The 17435-nt window shown below is 48.4% G+C and overlaps 1 protein-coding gene across 5 annotated transcripts in view; it reads right to left on the bottom strand.

Annotated features, from left to right (window-relative positions):
* The window catches only part of obsl1a (obscurin like cytoskeletal adaptor 1a), a 100673-nt gene that overhangs the window by 70659 nt on the left and 12579 nt on the right, over nucleotides 1-17435 (bottom strand). For 3 of the 5 annotated variants that reach the window (XM_069935993.1, XM_069935994.1, XM_069935995.1), the window contains exons 3-7: nucleotides 16717-16986; nucleotides 15281-15541; nucleotides 10214-10519; nucleotides 7990-8256; nucleotides 2292-2567 (exon numbers count right to left, since the gene is read on the bottom strand). In XM_069935993.1, the coding sequence (XP_069792094.1) occupies nucleotides 2292-2567; nucleotides 7990-8256; nucleotides 10214-10519; nucleotides 15281-15541; nucleotides 16717-16986 (1380 nt within the window). The remainder of the gene's footprint in view (nucleotides 1-2291; nucleotides 2568-7989; nucleotides 8257-10213; nucleotides 10520-15280; nucleotides 15542-16716; nucleotides 16987-17435) is intronic. The other 2 variants (XM_069935999.1, XM_069935998.1) reach the window with 2 other exon arrangements.

Here is a 17435-nt window from a genome sequence, read left to right as displayed (position 1 = left end):
AAGATGTAGCAACAGAAGTAGGCCATTCGGCCTATCGTGCCCACTCTGCCTTTCCATCATGAGCTGATCCATTCTCCCACTCAGCCCCACTCCCCTGCCTTCACCCCATAACCTTTGATACCCTGACTATTCAGATATCTATCAATCTCTGCCTTAATACACCCAATGGCCTGGCCTCCACAGCTGCCCGTGGCAGCAAATTCCAGAGGTTCACTGCTCTCTGGCTGAAGAAATTCCTCTTCATCTCTGTTTTAAATGGCGCCCTTCAGTCCTGAAGTTGTGGCCTCTTGTCTTTGACTCCCCTACCATGGGGAACAGCTTTGCTGCATCTACTTTGACCAGTCTTTCAACATTCAAAATGCTTCTGTGAGGGCCCCCCTCATTCTTCTGAACTCCAAGGAGTCCAGTCCAAGAGCCGTCAAACGTTCCTCATGTGCTAATCCCTTCATTCCAGGAATCATTCTTATGAATCTTCTCTAAACCCTCTCCAATGCCACCACATTCTTTCTTAAATAAGGAGCCAAAAACTGTACCCTGTACTCCAAGTAAGGCCCCATTAGTGCCTTTAAAGCCTCAACATCCCATCCCTGCTCTTTTATGCTATCCCTCTAGATATGAACGCCAACATCGCATTCGCCTTCTTCACCACCGACTCAACCTGGAGGTTCACCTTTAGGATATCCTACATGAGGGCTCCCAAGTCACTTGGCACCTCCAGATTTTTAATTTTTATAAAAAAATAATTTGGACATACAGCATGGTAACGAGCCATTTCGGCCCACAAGTTCGTGACGCCACTTTCAGGGAATTATGTATCTGTATTCCCAGATCCCACTATTCTATTGCACTCCTCAGTGCCCGACCATTTACCGTGTACATCCTTTCTTGGTTTGTCCTTCCAAAATGCAACACTTCACACTTGTCTGCATTAAACTCCATCGGCCATTTTTCAGCCTATTTTTCCAGCTGGTCCAGATCCCTCTGCAAGCTTTGAAAACCTTCCTCATTATCCACAGCGTCTCCAATCTTAGTGTCATCTGCAAACTTGCTGATCCCATTTACCACATTATCATCCAGATCATTGATAGAGACAACAAACAACAATGAGGGAACATGATGGGATGCAGATGCTGTGACCGAAATGCTGGAGGAACTCAGCCGGTCTTTTCAGCGTCCATAGGAAACAATGATACGTTGCCGATGTTTCGGGCCTGACCACCTTCTTCAAGGGAAAATCAGGAAAGGCAGAAGCAGGAAATCTCAGAAAGTCTCGTAATTCAAACAAGGGGGAAGAATCCAGACCAATAATGAGTGTTAATTGTGATAAGCGACGAGGTAGAATATATCATGTCTGTGCAAAACGAGACAGGGAACGGAGAGACTATGGGGGAAGAAAGTGGTGGGAAGTGGGGGAGAGGGTTTAACAAAACCCAGAGAAGTCATTATTAATCCCATCCGGTTGGAGGGTGCCCAGTCAGAAGATGAGATGGTCTGGTCTCAGTCTGGCAGTACATGAGACCATGGACAGGTATGTTGGCAAGGGAATGAGATGGAGGATTGAAATGGGTGGCCAGTGGGAGATCCACGCTATTGCGGCGGACAGAGCTGAAGCGTTCAACAAAGTGATCTCCCAGTCTGTGTCCAGTCTCTCCAATGTAGAGCGGGAGCACAGGAAGCAGTAGATGACTCCTGCAGGTTCACAAGTGAAATGTTGCTTCAGTTACACAACAATGGTCCCAGCAGTGATCCCTGAAGCACACCATGAGTCACAGGCCTCCAATAGATGCTGTGGGGACCTGCTGAGTTTGTTCATTGAAAGCCGATCCCTGACTGGAGCAATGACCACTTAACCATCACACCCAGCCCACGTGATCTGTTACGTTCACAACCCAAGCCTATTCTTTTCATTTTATTGCGGACGTTGAGCTCAGATCCCATTCTCCCTGGATCCCCAAGGTTCTACCACCACTCACCCACACACTCAGGGAAATATGCAGTAGGCCAATTAACCCACTGACCCGCATGTCTTTGGGATATGGGAGAAAACCGGAGCATCCGGGGAAAACCTATGAAGCCACTGGGAGTCAATTCCACGTAGGCAGCGGCGGAGGTCAAGGCCGAACCAGGTCTCCGATGCCACTGACTCAACTGACTCACTGTGGTTCCCCAGTTATTGACCCTCCTGCCTCAACCAGAGGCCATGATTGCCTCTGAGCACAATATCCCTGCTCTGGTGGGGAAGGGGGTGGGGGATGTAACCCCGCTTGATCTCAGACGGAAGGAAGTCATACCCGTTACAGTGACGCAGAATGTCATGGCATCATCGATGGCATCGCAGGTGTACTGTCCGGAATCCGAGGGCAGGCTGGAGTGGATGACGAGCTGCCGGAGCTGGCCGCAGGACTGGAGAGTCATCCGGTCACTTGATTCGATCTCTTGGCCGTCCTTGCACCAGGAGATGGGGGCATCGGCGCTGGACACCTCACAGCTCAGCACGATCGACTCCGATGCTGCGACGCACAGCTCCCTCTCGGTTCCTGGGCTCAGTGAGATCCTCAACGGAGCAGCTGAAACACAAAGACACAAGATAACAGCGGATGTTCCTAGTTGAATAAGATGGCTCTTCTAGCCAACAATGTAGAGAGGGCCACAACCCGTTGCACAGGTTCAGAAAAACTCCCTATGTCTGAGTCGATAACCCTAAAAAGAGCAGTTATTGGATTGGGTCGTGGTTCCACCTGACAAACAGTTGGAAAAAGTTCAGAAAAAAAACACGATATCATGTATTTGATTCATCGGAGAAATTTGAGGATACACAGCGACCTTTTATGTCTTATTTTCATTCGATGTCAGTGTTTTTGATGCGATGAGATGTTCTCATCTTCCAGATGAGAGATAGACTTACCTTTGTTTCCTGATTCACGGCATGAATCAAAAGCTACAAAATACATGTAGCCCTCAGGATAAGAAAGCTCAGACATTTTTTTTGGTTAGATTTCTTTAATATAGTAGGTTCGATGGAGTTTCTTTAATATATATGTTTATTTTTCTGATGCCTTTTCTGTCTTCACCCCCAGTGCAGTGGAGGGGGGACAAGCTTATACTGTTTGAAGTTTTATCTTGGCATAGATACATGTGCGATATTGTATTTTCAGTTTTGTTCCCTTTTCTTCATTTACTGTATTACTGGAAAAAAGATAATTAGCTGGTGAATAACATCCCTCCACACCGTCTCATCACACACTCCCAGGGGCAGACACAGAAGGATGCTCCATCTACATTGGTCCAGAGTAATATCAGCCAAGAGAGGCAGTTTCTTGGTCCTTGGGAGGGGATGGTCAAGGTCTATGGGAACAGGTAGGAGAGTGAAGCTGAGTTTAAAGTAAGTCCAGCAACAATGATACTCAGTGAGCAGCACCTCAGTGGGCTGAGTGGCCTTCCCCTGCTCCCACTTCTCACAGTTTCCACATTGGGTCTCAGGGAGAGCTGGAGCCTTGGTTGAAACAATTTAAGTTGTTGGAGATCAGAAGCAAACAAATACAGTTTCCTTGTGAAAGAGAGCGCAGAGTGGCTGGAACCTATCAAAGTGACCTTGGAGTTCTCTCACCATCGGCGACTTATCTGTCAGCGTTTTGCTGGGAATAGTATCAGTGTGCGTTCTGCGAATACTATCAGTGTTTGCTAAATATACTAGTAAAATAGAAAGAGTGCAAAGAAGATTTACTGGGATGTTGCCCTGAACTTGAGGAACTGAGTTACAGGGAAAGATTAAACAGGTTAGGACTTTATTCCTTGGAGCGTAGAAGAATGAGGGGAGATATGATGTTTAAAATTATGAGGGGGACAGACAGAGTGCGTGCAGGTAGACTTATTCCACTGAGGTTAGGTGAGATAAGAGCCAGACAGGGGTTGAGGGTCAAAGGTGAGATGTTTAGGGGAACATGAGGGGGAAAATCATCCCAAATATGTAGATACAGTCATGCGCAGTTTAACGTCCATGGTACGTTCTGTGAAATTGGGCGTTATGCGATGTGGACGTGGTGCGAACACCATGTTATATACAGTAAAGCTATATTGGATACTGCCGTGCACCTATATTGACTAAATAGCCAAGATACTGTTCACAGACAGTACTGTATTCCAAGGGACATGGAATACACGTGTTGAGTGCGGGAAGCTGTTCCATTTGTTACGTCCAGTTACGCCTGCTACATCCCATTCTCCAATCGGGATTTCTGAACTCTCTTATAACCTTATGGGACCACGGATGTGATGCGGCTCATGACCATAGAGTTATTTTGATTATTGATGTGAGCATTATTTCCTGTGTTTTGTTCATGTACTAAGGTCGGTTTTGACAGGTTTTATATATACGTACACAGTCAGACGATAATAAATTTGAACTTGAACTTCTTCACACAGAGTCGGCTGGTTAACATAGCGGTCAGCGCAACGCCGTTACAGTGCCAGTGATTGGGACCGGGGTTCGAATCCCGCGTTGTCTGTAAGGAGTTTGTACATTGTCTGGATGGGTTTTCCCTGGGGGCTCCACCGTTCAAAACGTACCGGGGGTTGTAAATCAATTGGGTGGCACGGGCTCATGCGCCAGAAGGGCCTGTCACCGTGCTGGATGTGTACACTTTTTTTAAATTTAAAGAGTTGCTGGAATGTGGAACGAGCTACCAGCTGAAGTGGTGAATGCGGGCTCAATTTTAGCATTAAAGAAAAATTTGGAGAGGTACATGAATGGGAGGGGTATGGACTAGGTCAGTGGGACCAATTGAAACCTCCTTCTTCTTCCCCTGTCTCCTTTCATCTCTCTCTTTCTCCCCCCCTTCTCCCTCCGTCTCCTTTCTCAGGGGTCAAAATCAATTCTCACCTTTCCTCTCATCATATCTAACACCTTTCCTCTGTTGGTCTGGACCCCTCCCCCTCTCATTCTTCTCCCTTTCTCTCCCCGGCCTTTCATTCAGACACCTGACTTTTTTCATTGATTCTCTGAAGAAGAGCTCAGGCCTGAAATGTCGGTAATATATCTTTACCTCTTATGGATGCTGCAAGACCTGCTGAGTTTCTCTTTACTGTGTGTTTATTAGAATGATAGTTCAGCATCGTTTTGAGTTTTGTGTGCCCGATGGAGATGTGGGGGGGCTGGTAGTCATGGTGGGGAGCTGGCTGATGGAGGACCTCAGTTTTCTTCAGGCTGACTTCCAGGCCAAACATTTTGGCAGTTTCCGCAAAGCAGGACGTCAAGCGCTGAAGAGCTGGCTCTGAATGGGCAACTAAAGCGGCATCGTCTGCAAAGAGTAGTTCACGGACAAGTTTCTCTTGTGTCTTGGTGTGAGCTTGCAGGCGCCTCAGATTGAAGAGACTGCCATCCGTGCAGTACCGGATGTAAACAGCGTCTTCATTGTTGAGGTCTTTCATGGCCATCGGGCACACAAAACTCAAAACGGTCAACCAGTTTACCTATCTCGGCTGCACCATTTTATCAGATGCAAGGATCGACAACGAGATAGACAACAGACTCGCCAAGGCAAATAGCGCCTTTGGAAGACTACACAAAAGAGTCTGGAAAAACAACCAACTGAAAAACCCCACAAAGATAAGCGTATACAGAGCCGCTGTCATACCCACACTCCTGTTCGGCTCCGAATCATGGGTCCTCTACCGGCATCACCTACGGCTCCTAGAACGCTTCCACCAGCGTTGTCTCCGCTCCATCCTCAACATTCATTGGTGCGCTTTCATCCCTAACGTCGAAGTACTCGAGATGGCAGAGGTTGACAGCATCGAGTCCACGCTGCTGAAGGTCCAGCTGCGCTGGGTGGGTCACGTCTCCAGAATGGAGGACCATCGCCTTCCCAAGATCGTGTTATATGGCGAGCTCTCCACTGGCCACTGTGACAGAGGTGCACCAAAGAAAAGGTACAAGGACTGCCTAAAGAAATCTCTTGGTGCCTGCCACATTGACCACCGCCAGTGGGCTGATCTCGCCTCCAACCGTGCATCTTGGCGCCTCACAGTTTGGCGGGCAGCAACCTCCTTTGAAGAAGACCGCAGAGCCCACCTCACTGACAAAAGACAAAGGAGGAAAAGCCCAACACCCAACCCCAACCAACAAATTTTCCCTTGCAACCGCTGCAACCGTGTCTGCCTGTCCTGCATCGGACTTGTCAGCCACAAACGAGCCTGCAGCTGACGTGGACATTTACCCCTCCATAAATCTTCATCCGTGAAGCCAAGCCAAAGAAAAGAAAAGAAAGAGTTCAGCATAGATTAGATGGGTCAAATTCCTGTTTGAGTACTGTGGAGTTCTCTGGCTCTACCGGGATCGTTGTCTGAACAGGGTGCTCAAAATCACTGAGGACTCCTTCCACCCCGCACACAGCATCTTCCAGCTGCTCCCGTCGGGGAAGAGATCCAGGAGGATCAGAGCCGGCGCCACCAGGCTGAGGAACAGCTTCTTCCCACAGGCAGTGAGAACTGTGAATGACTAAAGGAACAGCTCACACTCACCCTCCGAGACTCTCATTCTCACGACACAATATTCATTTTTTTGTTTTTATAGATCAATGGTTTTTAAATTTTTTCCTCTCACATCCCACTTTAAGTAATCCCTATGCCATCGGTGCTCTGGGATTAATAAGGGGTTGCTTAAGGTGAAAAGAAAAAGGTTTTAAAACCACTGTTTTAATCGTCCCTCATTGACTCGCTATGTGCAGGGCCTCACAACTCCAAAGGAAATGGGCCAATGTTCCCTTCCCACTCACATCCCACCTTAAGCAATCCCTTACTAATCACAGAGCACTGATGACATAGGGATTACTTAAAGTGGGATGTGAGTGAGAAGAAAAAGGTTGAGAACCACTGCTCTAGATGAATACTTGTCCTGCGTATGTGATGTATGTCTGTATGTGTTATGTCTGGTTGTGTGTCTGTGTGTTTTGAACAGAGGACCGGAGAACGCTGTTTCATCGGGTTGGACTTGTGCAATCAGATGACAATAAACTAGACTTCTCTGCTTGCTGAGGGTATGAGATGAGGCAGGTCATGGTTCCGGCTGCACGTTGTGCTTTGGTTAGTTCCCAATCAGCCTCAGTGACACGATGGCAAGGTGGTAGTGCGGATGGAGCTAAAGATACAGGATCCATCCTCACCTTCAGTTCTGTCTGCATTGGATAGAGAATGGACAGCACAGGAACAGGCCCTTCCGCTTGCGATATGGGCTTCCTTATCAAAGGAAGGATGTGTTGGCATTGGAGAGGGTCCAGAGGAGCTTCCTAAGAATGATCCTCAGAACGAATGGTTATCATGTGAGGAGTGTTTGATGACTCAAGGATTGTTCTCGTGGGGTTTAGAAGAATGAGGGTGGGATCTCATTGAAACCTATCGAATGCCGAATGGCCTGGATAGAGTGGACGTGGAGAGGATGTTTTCTGTGGTGGGGGGAGTCGGGACCAGAGAGCACAGCCTCAGAATACAAAAACATCCCTTTAGAACAGAGATGGAGTGAGGAGGTGAATCTGTGGAATTCATTGCTGTGGATGGCTGTGGGGTAAATTTAAGATGGAGGTAGATATGTTCTTGATCAGGAAGAGAATTAAGGGTTACGCAGAGAATGGAGGAGAATGAGGTTGAAAAGGATAGTAAATCATCCATGATGGAGGGTCAAGGCTGACTTGATGGGCCAAATGGCCTAATTCCACTCCTATGTCTTGTGGGCTGAACAGCCTCTTCATTTCTGTAAAAGGGATAAGAGGGGCTGAATGGCCTCATTTTGTAGCATTGACTAGCGGGGTTGAACATCATCTTGCTACCCCTGTAGAATTGACTAGATAGGCTGAATGGCCTCATGGTTACTGTTGAATCTGCTAGATGGGCTGAACAGCCTCTTGCTGCATCTGTTGAGTAGACTGGAGGGGCTGAATGGCCTTTTCTCACGACTGTGTGGGAGAGACGATGCAGAGGCTTGACCTCTGGCCTTACCTTTCACAAACAGAATGGCGGAATCCCTCACGCCGTGGGCCACAAAAGTTATCTCCGCCTCATTCTCCTGCAGTCGAACCTGTCGGATGCGAAGGAAATGCTGGGTCCTCGACTGCTGGACCCGGAACCGCTCGTCTTCCTGGATCTGCTTTCCCATCATGTGCCAGGTCCCGATGACCACGGCAGACAGCTCGATGGTGAACTCCGCATCCCCGTCCTGACAAACTGTGGCATCATTCAGGTGAGTGAGTATCTTTGCCGCTGGCACTGGAAGGAGAGTGGGAGGGAGTGTTACAGTTAACCAAGAAGGTCCACAGGCACTGGGGCATAAATGTGATGGAGAAACTCAACAGGTCACGTGGCGTCCGCGGGAAGTAAAGGGTGACCATCGTGACGGGCCTGGGCCCTTTGTCAGGTATAACCGGAAATAGGCAGATGCCAGAGTAAAAAGGTGGGAGAAAAAAGAAGGGGGGGAGGGGGCAGGGGGAGGAGTACAGGCCATTCAGCAAGAGATCATAGATGGGTATGGGTGGGAGGGCAAGGAGAAATGATCAGGGGAGGGAATAATTCTGTGAATGAAGTAGGACGGGGGCAGAGAGCTGGAGGAAAGGAGACGGAGAAATAGGGAAGAGAGGGAGAACGGGGAATGGGCTAGCAGAACCCAGAAAGGGCCACCCTATTCGAGGAACTAAAAGGATTCTGCAGGTAGGTACAGGTAAGGGTAGGTTTTTTTAGATATTATATATTTTGTTCATCTACTCATAGACAGTGGGAATGGCAGCCAAGGCAGGGGAACGCTCCTCTTGCAAGAAGTGAATCCAGCTGTATACAGTATCGCTTTCAATCTATTCCTTATAAAGTTTCCAAAGGACTTTTTAATGAAATGAATAAATCAATACGCTTATTTTTTATGGAATGGTAAATTATCCAGAGTATCGTTGCAAAAATTAACATGGAAATATGCTTTAGGGGGGCTTCAATTGCCACATTTTCAGAATTATTATGAGGCGTCCCAGTTGAAATTTATTGATAAGATGTTTGATATGGCTTCCTCTCCCATTTGGGCTAAGATTGAATTGGCCCAGATTCATGAACAAAATATAGATGAGCACCAAGTTGATGGTGGTAGAGGGGAAGCCACGTTGTTTGAAGAAGAAGGACATCTCTGATGATCTGTCATGGACGTCCTCATCGTGGGCGCAGATGCGACAGAGACAGAGGAATGGAGAGAATGGAACGGATGGTGGGAAGAAGTGTAGTTGAGATAGTTGGTAGCTTTATATAAGATGTCTATGGAGAGGTGGTCTCCCGAGATGGAGAAAGAGAGATTAAGGAAAGGGAGAGTTGCTGGAGATGGTTCAGTGAGTTTAGGTCAGGGTGGAAGGTGGCAGCAAAATGGATGAAGTCATGGTCCATGAGGCAGCATCAAAATAAGGATGTAGCAAAGGAAGAGTTGAGGGGCCTTGGCCTGTGTCGGTTTGGAGCATGGATTGTTCCACATTGCCAACTTAAAGGCAGGCATACCTGGGGCCCATGTGGGAACCCAGGGCTACCCCTTTTACCTGGAGAAAGTGCGATGAGTCCACGGAGAAGTTATTGTGGGTGAGGACAGGTTCTGCAAGCCCAAGGGAGGTGAGAAAGAGGACCTGTTATAGCCCTCTGTTTCTTCCTCAAATACATCTCCCAAATTATGCCCACCCCTGGGATTGAGCTGTGTCCCCTCCCTGAGCCAACCCAATTTCCCCAATCCTCACTCACACCCCCATCCCCACACCATTCCCTTCACCCACCTCTCACCCTCACCCAATACACCCCACCTCCCACCCCTCCCCTTCACCACTACACCCCACTTGCAACCCCTCCCCCACATCCCATACATCCCACCTCCAACCCCTCACCCTCACCCCTTACTCCCCACCCACCCTTCCCATCCACCACCCCACCTCCAACCCCTCCCACTCACTCCTACATCCCAACCCCTCACTCCACCTCCCATCACTCCCCCTCACCCCCTACACCCCATCTCCCATCTCTCCCCATCCCATCACCCTCCCTACACCCCACCTCCCACTCCTCCCTTCACCCCACTATCCACCCCTCCCCATCCCCTCACCCCTCCCTACATGCCACCTCCCACCCCTCCCTACATGCCACCTCCCACCTCTCCCCATCCCCTCACTCCTACCTACACACCTCCTCCCACCCCTCCCCACACCTCACTCACCGAGATGCACAGCCCCGGGAAACTCGGCCTGCCCACCCCTGCCGTACTCGTTGATAGAACAGATGCGGAACCGGTAACGTCCCTCAGCAGGGACACTGTCCCCCAGGATCTCCACTGCCGAGCCGGTGCGGGTGGTCAGGCACTGGACCCATTCCTCGGCGCCTACCTCCTGCCGCTCCACCACGTAACCGGCGGCCCCAGTGCTGCCGCAGTCTGGAGGAGGATCCCACGCCAGGGAGGCGGCGTTGGGTCTCTCGCAGCTCATCCGTGCATTCTCCGGGGCACCGGGAGCTGCCCGTCTCCTGGCTACAAGTCACAGGAAACAATGTCAGGTCAGGGGGAACCATTCAGCCCATCGAACCTGCTCCATCATTCAGTACCACCAGGAATTGGCCTCAGTACCATTTCCTGACCCCCATTGATCACAGTGAGGATGGTTCTTCAGCGCACAGTCTACCAAGTTATTTCTAATACTCTTACAGCCATGATAACCATCGGCCTAGAAAACACTACAACACAGAAACAGGCTCTTTGGCCCATCTATTTTCCCCATTGATCTGCACCCAGTCCATAGGCCTCCATACCCCTCCCATCCATGTACCAGTCCAAATGTTTCTAAAATCTTAAAATTGAGCCCACGTTCACCACCTCAGCTGGCAGCTCGTTACACACCCCCACCCATCACTCTCTGTGTGAAGAAGTTCCCCTTGGTGTTCTCTTAAACATCTCACTTTTCCTCCTCAATCCATAAGACCATAAGACATAGGAGCAGAAATAGGCCATTCAGCCCATCAAGTCTGCACCACCATGACCAGATCCATTTCCCCACTCAGCCCCACTGCCCGTCCTTCTCCCCATAACTGGCTAATCCTGGCTAATCAAGAACCTATCAATCTCTCCCCTACTGACACTGGAGAAGGTTCAGAGGAGGTTCACATATGATTTTTTTTGTTCTGAAGTGTCTCCCTACCTTCTGGGAGAGGCTTTCACACAGGGACAACCAAAACTCCAAATATCCGTATCACACTGCGAATTTAGACAGAGTACCTGAAGTGCAGTATTTACATCCTATTCAGTTTCGATTGCAGGCAATCCATGAAAATATCCTTGAGTCATGCAGGTAAAATTTCGGAATGGGAGTTCCCATTATGATCTTTTTACAAAGAAAATTGGATATAATTTCCCGGAACCCAGTGGCTGCGTAAAAAACATAAAAGATCATTCCGGAAATGAAAGGGTTATCATATGAGGAGTGTTTGACAGCTCTTGGCCTGGACTCATTGGGATTTAGAAGAATGAGTGGGGGGGGGGGGGGGGGGGATCTCACTGAAATATTTTGAATATTGAAAGACGTGGACAGAGTAGATGTAGAAAGGTTGTTGCTCACGGTGGGAGAGTCCGGGACAAGAGGGCATAACTTCAGGATTGAAGGGCATCCACTTAGAACAGAGATGCGGAGGAATTTCTTCAGCCAGAGGGAGGAGAATCTGTGGAATTTGTTGCCACGGGTGGTTGTGGAGGCCGGTCATTGGGTGTGTTTAAGGCACAGATTGACAGGTTCTTGATTAACCAGGGCATCAAAGGTTATGAGGAGAAGGCTGGGTGGTGGGGCTGAGTGGGGAAATGGGTCAGCTCATGATTAAATGGTGGAATAGACTCAATGGGCTGAATGACCTATTTCTGCTCCTATGTCTTATGGTTTTAAATGCATCCACGTCCTCTAGTTCCAGTCTCACCCGACCTCAGTGGGAAAAGCCTGCTCTATCTATACCCCTCATTACTTTGTAAAGTCTACAAATTATAAAGTATTGGGTTACAAAAAATTTAAAGATTAGCAACATAGCAAGGGCAACATGAGAGCACTGGTGTGGGGTTCATTCAGGAGCCCGATAGCTGCCTTTAAGTATGAATTTATAATCACCAGACTTAACATATACCAGACAAAACAGCATTTCCCCAGACCACGATGCATGCGCGAAGCACACACACACACACACACACACACATACACACACGCACACACACACACACACACATATACACACACATACATACACACACACACACACATATTGCACATTGCATTCATATGTAAAAATTTAAACAAAATAAATATGTTGGTTTTCTGGTACGCACTTTCACACACTTGAGCCTTCTCCCTGGTGGGAGGAGGGAGAAGAGAGTGTGTCCAGGGTGTGATGGGACCCACATTAGGTCAGCTGCCTTTCCCAGGCTCTGGGAGGTGTAGGTGGAGTCCGTGGAAGGGGAGGGGAGTTTGCGCCCACCACCTTCTGCAGCCTCTCCTGACCTCGAGTAGATGAGTTCCTGTCCCATGTCGTGGTGCCCCCAGCAAGTATGCTCTCGATGGCCCCCCCTCCCCCATAGGAGCTGTTGAGGGACGGAGCGGGCATGCCGAACTTCCTGAGTCTTCTGTGAAAGTCAAGGTGCTGGTGTTTTCCTGGCCACAGCATCAACCTGGTTGTCCCAGATCAGGAAACTGGAGATATTTATTCCTAAGAACTTGAACCTATCCATTCTCTCCACTTCAGAATATAGACAGAGGTATGGACTCTTCCCCCTGTCCTGGCGAATGGTCATCCCTCACCCATTATGCTGGTACCACTGCCTCACAGTTCCAGAGACCCAATTTCAAACCTGAACTGTAGCGCTGATTGTGTGGAGTTTGCATGCTCGGCTTGGGAACATGTGGGCTCTAGATTCCTCCCTTATGTCATAAGGGATTCCTCCCTTATGTCAAACCCATTCTGGAAGGTTTGTTAACTGTAGGAAATTAGCTTTTATCCCCAACAATGCGTCCTGGTCACCACATCAAGGTTTTGGCCAGGAAAGTGCACCAGAGTCTTTATTTCTTAAATAAATTCAGCATGGCCCAGATGTGTCGCTGCGTGGGACGAGAACTTCCTCGCAAGAAACCACAGAAGCTTATGAATTTGGCTCAGAAGATTACACTCCTCCCCTCCAAGTCTTCCCCCGCCTCAGGAATGTTGGCTATATAATTTTTTGCATCAGTTGTATTTAATGCCAGAAAAGTTAAAAGATATGGATTTAGTCATTCGTCGGATTTATGTTTTCGTTGTGGGACTCAAACTGGTACTTTTTTTCACTCTGCCTGGTTATGTGATAAAGTCAAGTCTTTTTGGATAAGAATTAAAGAGTTTTGGAGGATTTATTTGAGGCTACTTTAATGTTAGATCCACTGATTTTTTTTTAATCGGTTATACTACAACTTTTAACAGTGGGTTTTTAAGAATGGATAAATCTCAAATTGAGTTTATTCGGTTAGCATTACCAGTGGCCAAGAAGAGTATTGCGATGACGTGGAAAATTATGTGGATTTAAATATGAATCGTTGGCAAAATGTATTGAAATCTTGCATTGGTTTGGAAAAGATAACATAATTTACAAAATAATTACCCCTTTTATGTGAAGATGTGGTCTCCCTATCTGAAATATATGGGTTTGGAAGTATTATAATATTTATAACCTTTTGTGTTTCTTTTTAAAATGTAAAGGTTTGGCACATTCCACGGCAACGAATAAATAATTGATAAATGTTTTTATTTCTCTCCTTCAGTAGAGGGAGTTTTTTGGGGGGAGGGGACTTAGAAGTGAGGTGGGGAGGGGGGGTGGGGATATGTAGTTTTGCTTTTATTTTTGCAGGGGGGATTGTTTGTTTTGTTCGTTATGTATCTTATATATATATTCATTAATAAAGTTTTTTAAAAAAAGGAATGTTGGCTATACGTTAAAAGACCCATCCAGTCTCACTCCCTTCTCCCCTCTTCCATGAAGCAGAAGATAAATTGAGTTTGTCAACCCCGACTTCCAGGTTCTTGCCCGCTGTTACCAAACTCTCGCTTGGTAAAATTCTGTCCTTGCGCTATTTTAACTGAACATTTTCCTCTTTCACACTTTACCCTGCACTTGCTTGTGTATAAGAATGGGTTGATTTAACTGGATAGCACACACTGCTGTATCTTAGCATACCCCTCAATTCAGTTCAACGCCCCTTTGTTGAGTGAACGACAAAGGAAAATTCATGGGCACGTGAGCAAGAACTACCCAGTGGAAGGGAGGAGGGACTGGTGAGGTAGTTCACCCTGAGCCAGCATGGATTCCATGGCTGAATGCCCTCCTTCCACGAGGTAATAAGTGTGACATGTCCCGTTGAGCGGCGCAGTTAGTGTAGCGGCCAGTGCGATGCTGTAACAGAGCCAGTGACCTGAGCTCAAATCCCCCGCTCTCTGTTAAAGGGCTTATATGTTCTCCCCGTGACCTGTGTGGGTTTCCTCCGGGCCTTCTGGTTTACGACCCACCCTCCAAAACGTGCGGGTCGGAGGGAACAGGGGAGAAGGGAGTGCGACTGGAGTGGGATGGCTCTTTTCATGCAGAGCCAACACTCCTGAGGCAGGGGGAAGGGATGGAGTAGAGGGGTGTCTGAGCCACAGCCCAGTAGATTAATTGTTACTGGGCTGACTCCCTAAATTAAAATGTGATTTAAGTAAATTATTTCAAAATATTTAAGTACATTTATTTTACATTAGATATTTATGTTGATATGTGATTAATATGTGCTATGTATGACATAGGTGTACCTTGGTCTGGAGAAAAGTTTCATGTGGTTGCATGTGTTCAGTCAGAAGATTATAACATTCCAGAACAGTACAGGCCCTTCAGTCCATGATGTTGTGCCGACCGATATAAGCCTAGTCAACAATCTAACCCCTCCCTCCCTCACACCCGTAACCCTCTCCACGTGCCTGTCTAAGAGATTTTAAATACTCCTATGTACCAGCCTCCACCACTATCCCTGGCAAGGCATTCCAATTTGAAAAGCCAGGAAGGACCAGATGGGCCAAATGGCCTCTTGTCTGTGACGGTCACTGGGGCTGCAGGGGTGGAAGGGTGCAACAGTCTGTTGCATTGGGTGCTGACAGCTGAGCCCATGCAGAGACGTCAGGCCCTGGGGAACAGCGGGCCGGTTGGGGGGGAGGGGAACCCCTCCCCTTTCCCAGCGAGCGCAGGTCAAGCTTGTGGGCGACTCACGTTTCACTCGGAGCTGGGAGGACGACTTGGAGTCGCTGATTGCAAAGGTGATGACACCCGCGTCCTCCGCACTGACGTTGACGAAGACCAGGATGTGAGTCTTCCCGAAGGACTTGATGATGGTCTTGTGGGACTCGCTCAGCGGCTCCCCGTCCTTGTACCAGCGGACCTCCACATTGTCCTCATCCAGATCCACGCAGAAGGCCGTGTTCTCCCCCTCCAACACATCCAGTTTCCGTGGCAACCGCTTCACAATCTTACCTTGGGGAACAAAATGGGAAGTGTCAGCAAGAGGCTATTTCAACACCATGAGGTATTAATTCCCCCAGCACGGTAACAGGCCCCTTCGGCCCATGAATCCGTGTTGCCCAATTACACCCAATTGACCTACAACCCCTGGTACAATTCAAATGGTGGGAGGAAAATTGAGCCACTGGAGTCCCACCCAGATACAGGTAGAACATACAAACACTCCTTACGGACAGCATGGGATTCGAACCCCAATCGCTGGTGCTGCAACAGCGTTGCACTCACCGCTACGTCAACCGTGCTGCCCCTTTGGAGACACATCTACCCCTTTCCATTCTTTTTGGGACTTCCTCACAGGGACTGCTTCCTCTGTGATTCCCTCGACCACTCCTCCCTCCCCACCAATCGCACCCCCCTCCCCCTCCCGGCACATACCCCTGCGACCGCAGGAGATGCTCCACTTGCACCCATACCTCCTCCCTCACCACCGTTTGGGGCCCCAAACAGTCCTTCCAAGTGAAGCGACATTTCACTTGTGAATCTGCAGGGGGTCACCTACCGCTTCCGGGATTCCTTTACATCAGAGAGACTGGGCGCAGACGGGAAGATCGCTTCGTTGAGCACCTCGGCTCTGTCCGCCGCGACAGTGTGGATCTCCCAGCGGCCACCATTTTCAATTCTCCGCCCCTTTCCCTTGCTAACGCATCCGTCACAGTCTCGTGCATGGCCGGACTGAGACCACCCTCAGATTGGAGGGTGGAATTAACATCAACTTTTCCGGTTTCTGTTAGCCCATCCCGCCCACCGCTTCCCCTATTTCTCCTTTCCCTCTGTCTCCTTTCCTCCAGGTCTACATTCACAGAGCCACCCCCTCTCTCGACCAATTCTCACCTTCCTTCTCCTGTTCTCCTCGCCATGTCCAATTAACACCTTTTGTCTGTCAGTCTGTTCTCCTCCCCGTCCTTTCTTCCCTTCCCCCCCCAAGCCTGCCTTTTATTCACACCTTGAAGAAGACCTCAGGCCCGAAACTTCAGTTCGATATCGTTCCCTCCTGTGGACGCTGTGAGACCTGTTGAGTTCTTCCAGCCATTTCCATGTTTTTACCTGAGACTAAGGTTGGTCTCCATGAACGTTGGGCCGAAGGGCCTATTTCCGTGCTGTAAAACTTTCTGACCATGACCTCTCACCTTTCACTGCCACCTCAGCGATGCTCCTTCCACCATCCTTCATCTGGCAGAGGTAGACGCCGTCGTCGTCCATGGTGATGTCCTTGATGGTGAGGCGCCGCAGGCTCCCTTGCTGCTCAATGACGTACTTGGCACTGGGCTGTAGCCTCCGGTCTTCGAGGTACCAGGCCGCAGGCATGGACTCGGCTGGGACCTCGCACTCCAGGATGGCCTGCTCGCGCTCCCTCACTTCAATATCTTGCAGCTGGCTCCGGAACTTGGTTGGGGGTTCTAGACGGGGTGCAGAGAGCAACTTCCATTGAGGACACTTCAAAGGTTGATGTCTATGGAAAGAAATTATCTGACCTTCCCCAGACTCTGCTCGAAGAGAAAGTACTTGAATCTTGGGAATCATGTTAGATAAATTAACAGAATGGTATAAACAAGGAGGCTTACAACTGCCAAACTTCAAAAATTATTATAGAGCCGCACAATTAAGATACCTATCAGATTTGTATCAAACAAGGGAAAAACCAGACTGGACGAGATTAGAATTAGATAAAATAGGGGAAAAGATACCTGAACACATATTATATAAATGGGACGAAAAATTGGTACAACATAGAACTTCTCCAGTATTACATCATCTCCTCAATATTTGGAAGAAGATTCATGTAGAAAGAAATAAAACAAATTATCAATTGCCAAAACTAATATTGACGCAAAATAAGCTACTCCCT

This window comes from Narcine bancroftii, chromosome 4, assembly GCF_036971445.1.
Source record: "Narcine bancroftii isolate sNarBan1 chromosome 4, sNarBan1.hap1, whole genome shotgun sequence".
Classification (NCBI taxonomy): domain Eukaryota; kingdom Metazoa; phylum Chordata; class Chondrichthyes; order Torpediniformes; family Narcinidae; genus Narcine; species Narcine bancroftii.
This window is presented reverse-complemented; position numbering and strand designations above follow the sequence as displayed.